Source organism: Nelumbo lutea, chromosome 3 (assembly GCF_056320005.1).
Source record: "Nelumbo lutea isolate HS-2025 chromosome 3, American lotus-T2T, whole genome shotgun sequence".
Classification (NCBI taxonomy): Eukaryota; Viridiplantae; Streptophyta; class Magnoliopsida; order Proteales; family Nelumbonaceae; genus Nelumbo; species Nelumbo lutea.
Genome location: NC_142686.1, coordinates 28,385,745 through 28,402,523, shown reverse-complemented (window position 1 = coordinate 28,402,523; position 16,779 = coordinate 28,385,745). Strand labels below are relative to the sequence as shown.

Below are 16,779 nucleotides of genomic sequence, written 5' to 3'. Positions count from 1 at the left end.
GATACCTACCCTGCCCTCTCTCTCCAGCCTGGAAATTACAGAAGCTCTAGCTTTGGCATTTGCCATTTTGTGAAAATAATGTGTATTCCTATCCCTCTCTTTCTGCCACACCACTTTGGCTCTTTGCCTCCATTTAATTTCTTCTGCCACTGCCAATTTGTCAAACTTCAACTTGGCCTGAAATCTTTTTAATCTGAGCTCCTCAACAATATGACCTAATTTTTTGGCTGTGTCAATCTCCTTTATGGTACTTAGTAGAGCCTTCTTCTCAGTATCTAGATTCAAACTTTTCTCCACTTTCCAAATCTTTAGCCTTGCTTTAATAGCTCCCAATTTCTTTGCTAAGATGAATGAACTGGTACCTCCCACCTGCATATCCTCCCAAACAGACTTCAACAACGGAACTAGACAGTCATCCTCAAACCAAGCATTCTCTAATTTGAACGGAACTTTTGTTCTCACTCTATCACCATAAATCAGTTGAATGGAAATATAGTCTGACACTGGTCTTGGAAGGGTAATCTGCTTAAACTCCGGAAAAATATCCTCCCAGTTAGAAGTAACCAGAAACCTATCCAGCCTAACTAGGGTAGGAAGGTCTTGATTGTTGGTCCAAGTTTACCTATTGCCATGAAGGGGTAAATCTTGAAGCTCAAATCTGTTGATAAAATCAGCAAATTGCACCATATCCCTAGATCTTCTTCCCCCCGAGCTTCTCTCCTCCCCAGAAAGAGTGACATTAAAGTCCCCACCAATAACCTGCGGACAATCTAGACTTCCCCTAGCCACTGGCAGCTCCTCCCAAAACTCCTCCCTCCGATTTAGGTCATTAGGACCATACACATTAGTAACCTGACACACATTGCCATTTGCAAGTTTCAAGACAAGAGAAATTGAAAAATGTGCAATCTGATGAGAGATCAAGCTGCAAACAATTGGGTCCCACATACTCAGTAACCCCCCTGCACTACAGTTGCCGACTTTGACCTCCACGTCACAAGCTACCAGCCTCCTAAATTCCAAGATAATATCTTAAGCTCCATAATAAACTAGGAACAACAGAATACTTGGCACTTAAGCCTTTCCCCCCTCACTCCTACCAACTTTATCATTAAGGTTCCAAGTCAAGCGTAGCAATTCTCTACTTCTTTTAGATTTGTTGCCACCCTTCTTTACTACAGCTTTCCCCCTTGCCATACTCATTCTTTTCTCTACCCCCTCCAAGTACTTAATTGTTTCCTCTTCCAAGCCTTCTAGTGAGATCCCCAGAAACTTTCCCAATCCCATCAACTTAGAAGAAACCCATGACGAATTAGAAGCACTTTCAAACTGCTTCCCTACCTGGTTCGACTGATCCACTAACAAATTGTTATTCTTCTGAGACTACCCAACTGTGACAGCAAACCTATCCGTAACACAGAGTTTGCTACCTCACCTGTGGCCCAACACCCTCAAGAATACCTTCACCACCTGCAATTTGAGAATCTGTAGCCACCATCACTATCAGATCCACCTCTGTTTGCTGGAACACAGCAACCAAAGAAGAAGAAGAAGAAGAAGAAGAAGAAGAAGAAGAAGAAGAGGAGGCGAAGATTTGAGAATGGCGGCTCACACACTTCATCCGGCCCTACAATCTTATATAGATGTTTACAAAATAATGTTACATGAATGGACTAGAATGCCCCTGATTAGTGATGGGACACCTAGACAAATAAAACATTAAACAAGTTTAGGCCCAATAACTAAGGACTTAAGACACAAATATGACTAACATAAAACTAAACCAGTCAAACCAACACTCTCCCTCAAGCTAAGCATGGATGTCAGTCATGTTTAGCTTGCCAAGTAAGTCTAAGAATTTCGTTGAAGCTAGTCCTTTTGTTAGCACACCTGCAATCTGCATCCCAGAAGGAGTATAAGGAATGCAGAGTTCCCTTGAGACTATTCTTTCTCTAACGAAGTGTCGGCCAATCTCAATGTGCTTCGTCCTATCATGTTGCACTGGGTTATTTGCAATGTTGATGGCAGCCTTGTTGTCACAGTACATCCTGAGAGGACACTCGACCTTTATCTCGAGCTCACCAAGAAGGGTCCTAAGCCACAGTAGTTCAGCAACACCATGAGCCATAGCTCGATATTCAGCCTTTGCACTTGATCTAGCAACCACATTTGGCTTTTTACTTCGCCATGTAACCAAATTCCCTCCAACAAACATGCAATACCCAGAAGTAGACTTTCTGTCTCCAACAGAACCAGCCCAATCTGCATCAGTATACGCTTCAATTTCAATTTTATTGTATTTTTTGAACAAAATTCCTTTTCCTGGGCAAGTCTTCAAGTACCTAAGAATCCTTTCCGCTGCTCTCATATGAGGAATCTTTGGAGAGTGAGAGATAGATATATCAACTTCCCTACCAGTTTTTGGTATCTCTCTTTATCAAGGTATTCCTCTCCTACTGATTCCTGTAGACCATGGTTCTGTTCTATTGGTATCTGCTGGTCTACACCCCATCATACCTGTCTCCTCTAGAAGATCAAGGACATACTTCCGTTGACATATATAGATGCCCTGTTGTGACCTAGCAACTTCAATTCCAAGGAAGTATCTCAGATGGCCCAAGTCTTTGATCTCAAACTCAGAAGCCAAGAACTCCTTTAATCTTTTTATCTCTTCTAGATTATCCTCTGTAATCACCATATCATCCACATAGACGATGAGTGTCGTAAGTCTGCTATTCTGTTTCCTTATGAACAAGGTATGATCTGCACCAATTTGAGTGTATCCCACTCTCTTCATGGCCCCACAAAGCTTCTCAAACTAAGCCCGAGGAGACTGCTTAAGACCATATAATGCTTTCCTCAGTTTACGCACTTTCCCATCAAAGTCATAACCTGGTGGAGGATCCATGAATACCTCTTCACGTAGATAGCCATTTAGGAAAGCGTTCTTCACATCCAACTGATGTAGCTCCCATGAGAAGTTTGCAGCTAATGACAATAAAACCCAGATTGTGTTGAGCTTTGCGACTGGAGCAAAGGTCTCTTTGTAGTCAATCTCTTCCTTTTGAGTAAACCCCTTTGCCACAAGTTTGGCCTTATATCTTTCAATGGACCCGCCCTCCCTATGCTTTACAGTGAACACCCAGTTGCATTCCACAGTGCTCTTCCCTTCTGGTAGAACCACTAATTCCCAAGTCCTTGCTTTCATTAAGGCTTTCATTTCTTCATTCATAGCCTTTCTCCATCTTGGGTCAGACACTGCCTCTGAGTACCTAGTAGGGACATGCACAAAGGAGAGAGCAAACACAAAGGAATAATAACAAGGAGATAAACGTGAGTAAGAAACAAATTCAGCAATGGGGTGTCAGATAGTACAAGAACGGGTAGACTAACGAAGAGCAATAGGGAGATCCAAATCAGAAGTATGAGTGATAAGATTACCTGGAGTTGTTGAGACAGATTGATCCGAGTCCAATTGATTACTGCCATGAGTTAGAGGGTCCTTTTTCCTTTTGTTGTAGGTGATTCTTATATCTTTTTGTTGCTTATTGGTGTCCTCAGTTACATCTGCAACATCAAGAGTGGTAACAGGTGCAATGGGAGCCTCACTAGGTTCACCCGGGATGCTACAACTAGGAGGATCAGGAGAAGATGGAAGGCCCGGGGCAGAAAGAGGCAAAAAAAAGGAGGGGGAAGAAGAATCCTCTTCCATCCCACTAGTCTCCCCCTGAAGAGGATTATGGGAAGAATGAAAATAGGATTGAGACTCAAAAAATACCACGTCTTTTGTGACATATTTCTTCTTGGTGACGGGATCATAACACTTGTAACCCTTCTGTGTAGGAGAGTACCCTAGAAAGATTCCTTTTGTAGCCCTAGGATCCAACTTGGTCTTCTTTGGATCCTTTACATGTATAAAACATACACAACCAAAGGCTCTAGGTGGAAGAGGAAAGTCTGGAAGATTAGGACAAAGGACAGAGAAAGGAGTTTTCATACCCAACACCTTGGATGGCATCCGATTTATCAGATATGATGCGGTAAGGACTGCTTGAGACCAATAGTGCTTGGGAACCTTGTGCTGAAATAGTAAAGCTCGAGCGGTCTCCAATAAGTGTCTATTTTTGTGCTTAGCAACCCCATTCTGTTGAGGGGTACTAGCACAAAATGACTGGTGTAGCATGCCAGCATCCTCCATGAACATGTTCAAGGATCTTTCAAAATATTCAGCAGCATTGTCTGAACGGAATTGCTTAATCTTCTTGTCAAACCGAGTTTCAATCATTTTACAAAATGCCATGGTTATCCGTGGCATTTCAGCACGTCCTTTTAACAAGTAGATCCATGTGCATTGTGAGTAGTGATCAATAAAACTGATAAAGTAACGAAAGCCATCTACAGAAACATGAGGTGAATGGCCCCAAACATCAAAATGGACCAAATCAAAAGGAGCTTGAATTTCATTACTAGAAATTGGATAAAGAGTTCTACATTGTTTTGACAACTGACACACTTCACAAACTAAACTTTGACTTGAAATACCCTTGAATAATTCAGGAAACATCCCTTGCAATGATGAAAAAGGTAAATGACCTAGGCTAGCATGCCACAAGTGTAACCTAGCTATTGACTCCTCATTATTCTGACTACTGGCAGCAGTTGATTGTAAGGCCGAACTGATGTCTACATCAAAATAGTAGAGACCTCCACACGCATGACCGCTCCCAATCGTTCTCTTCGTCAATCTGTCCTGAAAGACACAATGAGTAGGAAAGAAAGTTATGCTACAGTTTAAATTCTTGGTAAGCTTCAAAACGGATAAGAGATTGGAAGATTGGGAACATGTAGAACAGATTTAAGAGAGAGGTCCTTGCTTAGGTCAACCCCTCCCCTCCCCACTCCCCCCCCTCCCCCCCCCCCCCTCGAGATGGTGGAGAGAGAACCGTCAGCAACTCTCATCTTATCTTGGCCAGACATCAATTGGTAAGAAGAAAATAAAGATGACATGTGTGTCATGTGGTCAGTTGCACCGGAATCAATAATCCAAGAAGTAGAGTCTATAGAACTAGTTGCACTATAAGCAGAGACAATACCTGATCTGGCAAGAGAGGTGGAAGCAAGGGAATTATTCCTTAGACGGGTTAAGGCCCGACTAAGGACCTCTACCTCATCAACAGTGAAACCCAAGAATCCGGATGTGGAGGAATTAGCAGTCTGTCCCATGGGAGAAGATGCAACTGTAGATGTGTTCTTCGAGCTATCACCACTATGACTAGTAACAAAGTTCCCACTTGCTGCTTGATTCTTCAGGGGCTTCTTGTCTTTCCTTAACGCAGCTGGTTTCAGATGAGGATAAAGAACCCAATAAGTATCTTTTACATGCCTTTCACCTCCACAATGAGTGCACTTAAGATGCCTCTTGTCCGAATGCTTGCTCCCCTTTTGGTTTGAAGAAATCAGGGCTGAATGTTCAACAGGCTGTCCAACTGGCTGTATTTGAGTGTCAACATGCATCTCTTTCCTCCTAACCTCTTCATTCCTTACTAGATAATAGACATGGTGTAAATCTGGCATTTCATCCCTTCCCAAAATTTGAGACCTTATGCTCTCATACATTGGGTCTAAACCACCCAAGAACTTAAAGGCTCTACCCTATTCAATTTGTTTATCATGCCTCTCCTTGTCTTTTGCATTCTCCCAATCGAGAATATGATGGTGATCAATTTTTTCCCATAGTCCTTCTAGGGTTGCAAAATACGTTGCAACTGTCATATCTCCGTGTCTCAATGCAGCAATGTCTTGGTTTAGCCTATAAATTCTGGCATTGTTCTTTCTCTGTCCATAAGCTTTAGACACTTTCTCCCAAATCTTAGTAGCAGTGGGAAAGTGTTGAACAATCCTGGCCACTCTTGGAGTCATCGAAGCAAGCAGCCAGGACATGACAATAGCATTTTCCTTACGCTGTACTGCGTACACCACACTACCCACCTCAGGTTCCTTCTTCTGTCCATCTAGATAACTCGTAAGTTCCCGGGAAGTAATGAAGAGCATGGCTGAAACAGACCATTCTCTAAAGTTATATTCATCCAACAATACACTAGTGATCTGCAAGCTGTGCAGATTTGGATTTTTCAGATTAGGAGACCTCCCATCAGTTCTATTATCCCTAGAAGACACTTCTCCCGATATTGAGGACATCTCCGTCCTCTTACAGTGATCACAATTGAAAACTTAGTACAAAGAACACCATTTCAGACTTACCGAGGCTGTTACAAGTCTGAGAACCCCTTGTAACAGGTCTGAAACCAAGAACAATCCACCTCTGTACTGTGCTGAACTCTTCTGAACTAGGCTGGGCTTTGACTTCTGCTGTCGTAGACTGTGATCACCCTTACGATCAGTACTAGGACTGTCGAAGTTAGTCCTTCCACCTGGATTTGTTCCACACAGATCTCTCTTAGTAGCCGAATGGCTACTACTTGCTGCAAGGTGTCTAGTAGGGCATCGACTTCTGGAACAAACTCCCCTTGGGCCCTACAATCAAGGGAAACCCTAGACATAGACCTTGCTGTGTTCTATGGTCAGCCCTAGGGTTTCTTCATAGCGGCCAAGATAGGAGAGAGAGAGGGAAAAAAAAGGAATAGAGAAGAGAAGAAAAGTGGCGGTTGTAACCAGACAGTCGGATTAGTGCTCTGATACCATGTTTGCTGGAACATAGCAGCCGAAGAAGAAGAAGAAGAAGAAGAAGACATCAACTCCTCTTCCTCTCTTAGCACCGCTAGTTGGTTGGACTTTAGCTGAGTCTCGCTTGCCAGAGCAGACGCTTGGGAAGGCAAAGATTTCACAACCCCAACACCAGGATCTTAAACTCCCTCTCCACCCTTCTTCTCCCTACAAGCAACAGTCCCCCTTCGTTCCTGAGAATTCCGAGCCTCCTTAGAACCCACACCCTGAAGACCACCGCCAACCTTAGGACTGAAATCTGGCGTCAAGTTCGTCCTTCAAACAGAGGAGGGACTAGACTCAATATAACCATTGAGCCCAGGCCCAACTTCCAGAATAAAAGGTTGAAGAGTCGGTTGGGCTGAATAAAGCATTCCAGGCCCATTAACTTCATCTGAAGTCCCATGGGCCTACTGAGACTCAAGTGGGGGAGGCTGACATCCCTTCTAACAATTCTCTGGCGCACTAACTTCCCTAGGGGCCAGCTGGAGATCTGCAAGGCATTCTCTAATTAAGGCTTTAATGGCCTCAGTACCCCAAGTTTGCCCGCTGCCCCTCAGATTTGAATTTCGAATCTCCTTCACAACTGGATCCTGGGTAAACCCATCTGTACCATTCGAAGTCACCAACATCGAATGGTTCAAAAGAAACCCCAAACCTGCATCTTCTTGTCTAACTATGGTCACCAGAGAAGCAACTCGCATCTTCGTCTTCTGATACCTCTTTGCTACTGAAAAACCGGGAAGCTCACTTTCGCCAAAATCTTCCAGGATTAACGTTTTGGAGCAGTTCGAACTCTCCTTGTCTTCTTTAAGGACATTGCGAGACAGCCCTTCTCCACCTCTCCAACTTTGAACAGACGGCAGAACTTTTTGCCAGATCTGAACCTTGAAGACCACTTCCCTTGCTACCACTTCAACCTTGCTTGGAATTTGGTTTCCCTTGCGGATTTTCATTCTTACCCACTCGCAGGTCGCAATCTCCAGTGGGGAATGTCTCTATAAAACCCCCACAAGCATCCCCAATAGCCCTTATGACACTTGGGCACCAGAGCAGGAATGGCAGGCCGTAAACCCTAATCCGGCATAACTTCAGGTCCTCTCCTACTTCAAAGGGATCAGGGTAATGGCATCCCGCACTCGCCCCCCACCAGTCCAGCAAAAGGGGGTTTCTTCCCATCTGCCACGGACCTTGTCTTAAAACCCAATCCGCACCAGCTCTTGACGGACAAATAAAGAAGATTAGACCATCCGCCGTTTTCTTCACTCTCACACCCCCACCTCTCTCCAGACGCCGTTTTCCCACCTCTCTACCTCCTTAATCTCCACCCTCCATCGGAACCTACCCACCAAATAGTTCCTCAAAAACTCTCTTCTCGCAGTCACCCCCTGAGGATCCGTTGCGACCACCCTATTACCATTAACCCGTTTCACCTCTGACACCCCAAAAGTAGGCCAAACCCCCGCCGCCACCACTTCTCTGTAGGAAAGATTGCATCTTACCCTCCCTTCGTTCTCCAATCTACGGTACCAGGCAGAAGCTTCCCATCTTCGCTTCCCCTCACCTGCTCTATTATAAGAGAATCTGTGCTCTATCAATAACTTCAGGAAAGAGACCCTTCACCAGCGAAACAGACTGTAATCATCGCCATTCGAGCTGAAACATCTGATTGAAAACAAAGCCACTTTGACTTCAAGTGGTGGCTAAGCAATTCAACCATCTAATGAAACATCCGAGCTCCTTGTGCTTTTTTTACACCTTGCACTTTTAAAACAGTGTTTTATGTAGTCATTACATCTCAATGATACTTTATTCCTGAAATTTGTCTGCTCATTTGTTTGTCTTTTGTCAATTGTCATACTTGTGCACCATGTTGGTTGCTGAGTTTTTGTTTCAAAATTCAAAACATAATCTTTTTATGATTTTGTTGAAGCCACTATGCATACCAAATTGGTATATTCTATCTTTGCTGTTGCTACTGCAACTTCTTGCTTAAATTTAGTGAGTGATATTATTTATTGCATTATGATATACAGGATGAGGGCATCCTTGTGCTTCCTACAGTTGCTGATCCTCCACCAAAACTTGGCAAGGAGCTTTTATCAGAAGAGTACCAAAGTCGTGTTTTTAGTTTGTTGAGTATTGCTAGCATATCAGGCTGTTGTCAGGTAAGATTTCTCATCCATGCTCTTTGGAAGAGGCAAAGAGCAGATGATTTCTCCAGGCATGTTCATCAGTGTGCTAATTGGTTATGGTTTTCCTTCTGTAGTCCTGAAGTTGCACTCCCTCAGTGTAGGTTTCTAATGTTTTTTCATCTATCTGCAGGTGTCTTTACCATTGGGATTTTATGATAAGTATCCTGTCTCAGTGTCCTTCGTGGCAAGGCATGGTGGTGATCGCTTTTTACTGGATATTGTGCAAATTATGTTTGCCTGTCTGCAGGAGCAGGTTGATATAGCTGCAAATTCCAAAGTGTCAGCTAACACCATCAGCCAGGAAGAATCTGCTGAGATTGCTAAAGAAAAGGTTTCTTTTATCTTTCTTTATGAAGTTGTCTAGATTCGTGTAGGAAATTGTTATAACATGCTGTAGTGACCTACTATCAGTGTTGTATGGACTCTCCTAAATGTCACACTTCTGTATGACATTTTTCTTTTTCTATAGGTTTATAATATTAAAATTCAACAAGATAATAGTTTATACTTTCCATAGATGTTTCTCCGTGTCCTTGTTTATTTGTTTTGCCCAGTCAGGTTTTCAGATACATGTTAGATTCTGATTCCCATGCCCTTATCCATGTAACACTGCTTACTCTCTTGAATACTATGACTAATTTGAGTATGAGCGCACAAGTCTTTGTGAGGGTACCATGTGTTATTGTTCTTTACTTTATTTAGAATTGCTACTACTGTAACATTTCTTGTAGTGGACATGATATCTGATAGGCATTTATAGTTGCTTGCTGAGATAATTGCATTTATTGATTCATTACCTGGATTATTTTTTTATGTGGTTTTAATTATTATTTCATGCTTTGAACTCTATGGTACATTCTTCAACATTGTTGAGAATGCAGTTACCTGGTTTGTGTTTTATTTTCTTTTATTCTCTTCCATTAATCTTCTAATATTAGCACCTAGGTGAACCTCAGTATCATGGTGCTGGTTCCGTTTGAACCTTTTCATCTCCTCCCTAAAGGCCCAAATGCTGGTCTCTGGATATTCCAACCACCTTGGGAATCGCCTTCAGGCTTCAATAATCAACTTCACCAAATTTAGCACTCTCACAATCTGAACCTCTTGAAAGACAGCAAGTTCAGCTCTAATGGAATCTCCAACAACCAGTCCCAAAAACAGAGCCATCACATTTACCAAATTTATCTCTGAAAATTCTCCCTACTCCTGAAAGACCTGGTTTGCCCTGACTACTCCTGTCAAAAAATAAGTTTAATGTAACCTGCATCAGGAGATGAGCAATCTATACTACTCAATACCAGTTGATTGGTTATAAGTTTCTCCAATATCATAGTCAAACCCTTGTTTCTAATAGTGAAGTTATGAAATTATAATGATCGTTGAGATTAAATCAAATTGAGTCATGAATCTTATTGTAAATTATAGGGTTATTTCTGCTTTTAGATTTTTTTTTTAAATTTAAAACATAAATATAAAGATTATTGGTTTCACCTCATTTTCATTTCACATCTACGTAATTATTGCAACAAAATTTACAGCTCAACTGACACCGTAAGTATAAGATGATGTAAAGATGTAATCATGTTTGACTTCAAAGTCAATTAACCCACATATAATGGCTCTTTAACCTACAAATGATGGAAATTAAACTCTAAAAGTTAATTCAGTAGGTTCACATAGCCCAAATAAGTCTCACTCTGCCAAGGGTTTTAATATAAAAGAACATTGAAAAAGGGAGAACAAAGTACACAACTAGGCCCCAGTCAAAATGAGTTTAATCGTCCAAACTAAATGGAATCATATTATTTTTATGTCAGTAATTATCAATATTTTATTAATTAGTGAAAATATAAGCAGGATTACAATAATTAGCTATCAATATAGGCAGCTACCTCAGATAATCACCATCTGTGAATCCCAATAATTACAATTCCCCTCAGAGTATAGCACCCCAAAACATTTGCTCTCTTTCTGCTCCCTGCTTTTCTAAACTATCTGCTAGACTGTTAGCATTCTAATCTCTCATATCATGTATCGTAAATGGAATCATATTATTCAAACATATTTTCTCAGAAGAGGATTCAATAACAAAACTTCAAAGCCCGGGCGGGTCTGGCCCTTGATCACCCCTTTTCTTATACCAATTCCTTGAGCCCTCATGGGGCTAGAATCAAGATGATTCTTGAGTTTATTAGTAGGAATTGGTTTCCCTAGGGTAGGGACCCATTTGGGAAGTATATGTATATGATTGCTCCCATGCTTGTGTGTTGGGGAGATCTTTATCACATGCATTAAGTCGAGCCGAGCTGAGTCAGGCCAGGTTGGTGTGGGGTGTGGGTGCATGTACACGTGCACCAAAAATTTACTTTTTAAATGGTTTTTGTCTTAAATTTCAAACTGTCTTTTCATATTCTAAATGTCCTTTCATTTTAAGCGCCTATTTTTGTCAGCACATTTTAAGTCTCTTTTAGAACATGTCTTTTAATTTTAAACTTCGAAATATTTCAGTGGTGCTTTTCTTTGTTTGGTGTCTATTCTCACGGGTGTCATTGAGTCTTTATAATACCCAAGGATGTTTGAGACTTAAGACACAGAAAACGGTCTTTTGTAATTCTTCTAGGGATATTAATAGGTCGGGTTAAGTGATAAAACCTGCCTTGGTCTGACCCTATTTGGTTAGGGCCAGGTCAATCTTAATCGGGTTTTGGGTTGGGTTGGGTTGAATCTGACCCATGCTGAACCTGATCCGTTAGCTTTAATTGACTATATGGATATTATTCATGGAATGGGGTGGGTTAGGTCCAGTATTCCCTTTTGGTTTGTTGGGTTTGGGTCAAGCCAAACCCATATTTAGGATGCTAATGGGTCAGGCTTAATATGACCCTGACCCAAAGCCACCCCAACATGTTTATGTGTGGATGGTTATTGAGAGCCATCAAGGTTGTTGAATCTTGGAGAAAAACACCTATAACCCTGTATGCACTATACTTGATCTAGAGGAGGCAAAATTTTGCTTAAAGACGGTGTCCCCGGCATGCCTCAGCTGATAAATTTCTTCTTTCTTTTCTCTTACTTTTCTATCCTTGCTTGTCTTACAATAGTGCCCTTCTATACTTCCTACTAAGAACCTTCCCTTTTTGTTCTTGATCCATCCCCACTACCACCTGAGAATTTCTCTGTAAAATTTGATCCCTATCGTTGAGGGGTTTGGCAAATTTCAACTCCTATATATTTCATTAAGGCTGTTGAATCCTGGAGCAGGACACCTGTAACCCTGTATGCACTGAACTTGAGCTAGAGGAGGTGAAATTCTGCTTAAAGATAGTGTCATGTGGATATTATATATATATATATATATATATATATATATATATATATATATATTATGAACTTTATAGTTTTAATTTTTGTTCACTTTTCATATTTTGACATGATATTTTCCTGGTATTTGGAATTTAATGCACCATACATTTTTATAAATTGGTAGTATGGCCTTCTGCGTTTCTGGTTCTGGTTTTGTGGTCATCATAATTTACTTGGACTTCTTATTTGATTATACACAGCCAAGTTTCTCCTTGCCAGAAACATAACTATGCATGCAATTGCATTTGAGATACTTGACTTAATTGTATATTGACTTCTCATGCTTTTCTTTTGTACTTCGTCTATTTTTTTTTTGACAATAAAAGAAAATTAGTCTATTTTCTTGTTTGGAATCTATTAGCTTATTTAACATTTGATACTTTCTGTACTTAGGGCAATGCTGCTTTCAAAGATAAGCAGTGGCAGAAGGCTATTGGTTTCTATACAGAAGCAATCAAGCTTAGCAGTAAAAATGCAACATACTACAGTAATAGGGCTGCAGCATATCTGGAGTTGGGGAGGTATTACTAGCTTGAGTTGTTTTTGCTTCATCTCTCAGTTTATTGTCTGTGTGTAACGATTCCATTTTATTCTTACAGCTATCACCAAGCTGAGGCAGATTGCAGCAAAGCCATAATTCTTGATAAAAAGGTAAGATAAAAAACTGTGATACCTGTACCATCACATTCTTAGCATACATGTATTGGACACCATACATACCCAATACAACATTGAATACCTGTAGAATTAGAGTATATTGTATAGCTTGAACATTTTAGAATATGTAAATGTCATACTTTATTAAAGAAAAGAGGAAAGTTTATGTGAAGATGCACAAGGGAAGCAATTCTTTGGTCAGTTTGGATGGAAAGAAATGCAAGAACATTCGAGGAAGATATCCACATTAAATTAGTGATTGAAAGTATCTTAATTAAGATATTGGTGGGGTATTCAGGAATTAATTTGGCACCATAAAATAGTGAGTGAAAATTTCCCTATTAAGGTATTGGCTGGGTATTCAGGAATTAATTTTCCTTCTTGAATAAAATTACTTGTACCTTTAAAAAAAAAAGCTCTATACTCAGGACCTGTAAGTCATTGTGACTTGTTAAGAACTGAATTGAAATCAATTGTAAATGGGCTGAAGATGTCAAAGGCACTCAACCTAGTGAATATAATGGTGGAAGACGATTCCAAGATAGTGATGGGGTGGCTGAAAAACAACAATGAAGGAATCTAGAAATACAAACATGCCATGAAAGAAATTAGGCAGTTGGCTGGTCAGCTGGTTCCAAGCACTTGAATAAAAGAACCAGAAAAGACTGTTTTCTGATGGAATTTAGAGAAGAAGAGAAGTCAACCTATATTTGAAGAGAAGAAGAAGAGAGAAGAGAAGAAAGAAGAGAAAGGGTGTGGATAGAATAATTCTGGCCGCCCCACTAAATCTTATTTATATTCATGACTTTACAAGAAGAATTACTCTAATACCCGTACTTAAAACAAAAGAAAATAAATATGGCCCAACTGGCCCAAGTACCATAACTGTAACATAAAGGAAATAAGCAGTAAAGTAAAGTGTGGGGCTGGGACCACACACACACTAATAGTCTATCAACTATCTCTACACAAGCTTCAATGGATCCGATGATTGGGAAATGGTTTGGCTGACACTTTAGCCATACACGGGGTAATTGTTTTGGACACAATTGTAACTTGAGTGAGGGTATAATAGTGAAAATGGGATAGGGATGAATGGTCTGCCTATATAAAAGGGATGCTTTGCATGTTGTACATCATACATTCTTTCATTTAAAGTAATAAAGTTCTACATTTATTGATAAAAAAAAGAAAATCTCAATTAAGAGGACTTATTGGATCAAATCTTTTCCTATTTTACCTCTTTTCTAGGAATAACAGTATAAGAGGATGGTAATGTGTTTCTTCATCAACTGTCAGGAGCATTGCACCAAGTAATTGGTCCCCTCCAGATTTTAACTTCATAAAATTAAGCTTTGATGAGTAGAGCATGGATAATCCAGGAAACCCATGCATTAGTGGAATTTTCAGGAATTGTGATGGTGTTGTTCTGGTTATATACGTTGGACCTATTAGCCAAGGATATTTTTCTAGGGCCCAACCGATAGCAGTGCTTCAAGGACTGAGATTAGGGAGGTATTTCTCAATTACAAAGATCTGGAGGTGGAGTGCTCATGAGTAATAGTAGGGTGGTTCAAAAACAACAGTCCAGGATCTTTTTAGTATATATATGCGTGTGTGTGTGTGATCAGCAAATTAATTTCATTTTTAAGTAACTGAAACAAAGTACTAGTGTTTTAGCAGTTCAGTAGCCCAGATTACATCAGGTTACAACTTTTCCCAAAATAAAGTAGGTCTATCTAGAACATTTGCTGTCATTTTTAACCAGCCAAATTTAGAACTAAACCTTTTTGCAAGGAGATAAGTTTCCCTGAAGGCAAATCTATATTTTTCAGGGTGCTGAGTTGATTTGTTTAGCCCAACAAATGACCAAAAGTGAGTCTCCTTCAACTTCCAACTCACTAATTCCAATTTGTACTGCTAGTTTCAATCCTTGTAAAAGAGCCAATATTTCAACTTGAATTGACTCTCCATAGCCAATTGGTCCTGAGAACAAAGCCACTACTACTCCTTGGTGGTTTCTAAAGACTTCCCCTATGCCTGCCCTCTCCGGATTGCCAAAGGAGCTGCCATCTAAGTTCAGCTTCAGCTTATTTAACTCTGGAGGTTTCCATTCCAGTATTAACACTTTCTTATGTGTTTCTATTTATGCCACTTGAGCCCATTTCCTTATTATGTCATTTGTAGAGACATCTCTGAAGAGTTCCTCTGTTTTTACCCAATGTGCAGATTTGACTTTTATGGCTTCAATCACTTCCTCCTTAGACTTACTTTTCTCATTGAAGATCCTTTGGTTTCTTTATTTCCAAAGAGTCCACGCCTATGCTGCTCTTGTTGCCCTCCACAATCATCTTCCTCTTTTTTTTTGTTGCCTCAAGAAGTTGGAGTTGAACAAACTGACCACATCTTGTGGGGGAGCCCATCTGCAACTGCAACCAAAGAGAACAAAAGTATTCAAAAATGCAAGACACAAAAGAGCGGGAGATTAGTAAATGAGGAAGGGTCTCGCCACTATCCTTACAAAGGATGCATACATGAGGGGAGAGACATTTGGCCTTCTTTTATATAGCATGTCACGGGTGTTAACCTTTCTAAGGAACACTTCCCAACATAGAGCTTGTACATTAGGAGGGATTGGTTTGCACCAAATTTCAGTCATTGGGAAATTCACCCCCAAAGGTTTTGAATGGATAAGAAGGTTAAAAAGGGAGGCACTAGGTAAGAGGCCATTAGGGGAGGGAGATCAGACTCTACCATCAGAAGAGTTTTGGTCCAAAAAAAAAAAAACCTTTTCCAAGCTTGAAAGTAGAACAAGGGAATCACAGTCATTATCCCTCAAACCCCTTCTAAACCCAAAGTTCTAATTTAACCCATGTTTTGAGGGTAAATCAAATCTAGAAATGGGTTCAGCCTTGTGGTTTGACAATGAGTAAAGTACAGGAAATTGCAATTTTAACGGGCAAATCCCTAAGCTAGAGGTCTTTCCAAAATAAAACTTTGTTCCCAGACCCTACAATAAAACTGTTGAAATTAAGAAAGGTTGGCAATACCTCAAATATTTCTTTCCATGGGGGGTTTGAAGCAGTGTGAGGCACTAGTTTTGCATCCCAACCATTGTCCTCTGCACCATGAATGCTTCCAATGACCCTATGCCACAACCTATCTCCTTCTAGAGGAAATATCCAAAGCCATTTCCCTAGAAGAGTTGCGTTCCTCTTAATCAAATTCCCTACTCCATTTTGTTTCTTAGATTTACACACCTATTCCCAATCCCATTTTACCAAGTGATCTTTCTTTTTCATCTCCTGTCTCCCACAAGAAATCCCTCATTATTTTTTATACTCCTATTATTTTTAATGCTCTTGAAAAGATTTCTAATGTTGTAAGAAGATTCAAGAGTTGGAACAACCATCTTACAGTGCAAGTGTCAGACTTTTTGCTAGATTGAGAATGGGACTATTTGCGGTTGGGCCCATTAAGATGGTGATGGATTCAAAGAAAACGAGTAAGAGACTTAAAGAGTTCTCTTTTCAAGTTGATGGTCATGTTTTGTTGGGCCTTTTTAGGTTGGTATTTGTTTAGGTTGGGTGCTCAAATTGTAAGTGTTGTAAGGCTTATTTAATTGTTACTTTATAGTTGCTGTTAGTAGGCTGATTTCTTAAGATACTGTCAGTTAAGTACTTGTCTTTTTTTTTTACTTATTAGTTTGGCTCTAGGGTGTGTCGCCAGGGGCATACTTGTAATTTTTATTCTTTTTATTAAGTTAATATAAATAGAGAACTGGCGGCAGCCAGTAGTATCTTTTTTTTCCTTCTCAATTGTATCTCCCTCTTCTTCTCTT

General features: G+C 40.3%; 1 protein-coding gene across 1 annotated transcript in view; it reads left to right on the top strand.

Moving 5' to 3' along the window:
* Window positions 1-16,779, top strand: part of LOC148863879 (translocon at the outer membrane of chloroplasts 64-like) — a 91,288-nt gene that overhangs the window by 56,781 nt on the left and 17,728 nt on the right. Inside the window, exons 8-11 of the mRNA XM_088976022.1 lie at window positions 8,760-8,891; window positions 9,049-9,249; window positions 12,675-12,802; window positions 12,881-12,932. Coding sequence (XP_088832148.1) covers window positions 8,760-8,891; window positions 9,049-9,249; window positions 12,675-12,802; window positions 12,881-12,932 — 513 coding nt within the window. The remainder of the gene's footprint in view (window positions 1-8,759; window positions 8,892-9,048; window positions 9,250-12,674; window positions 12,803-12,880; window positions 12,933-16,779) is intronic.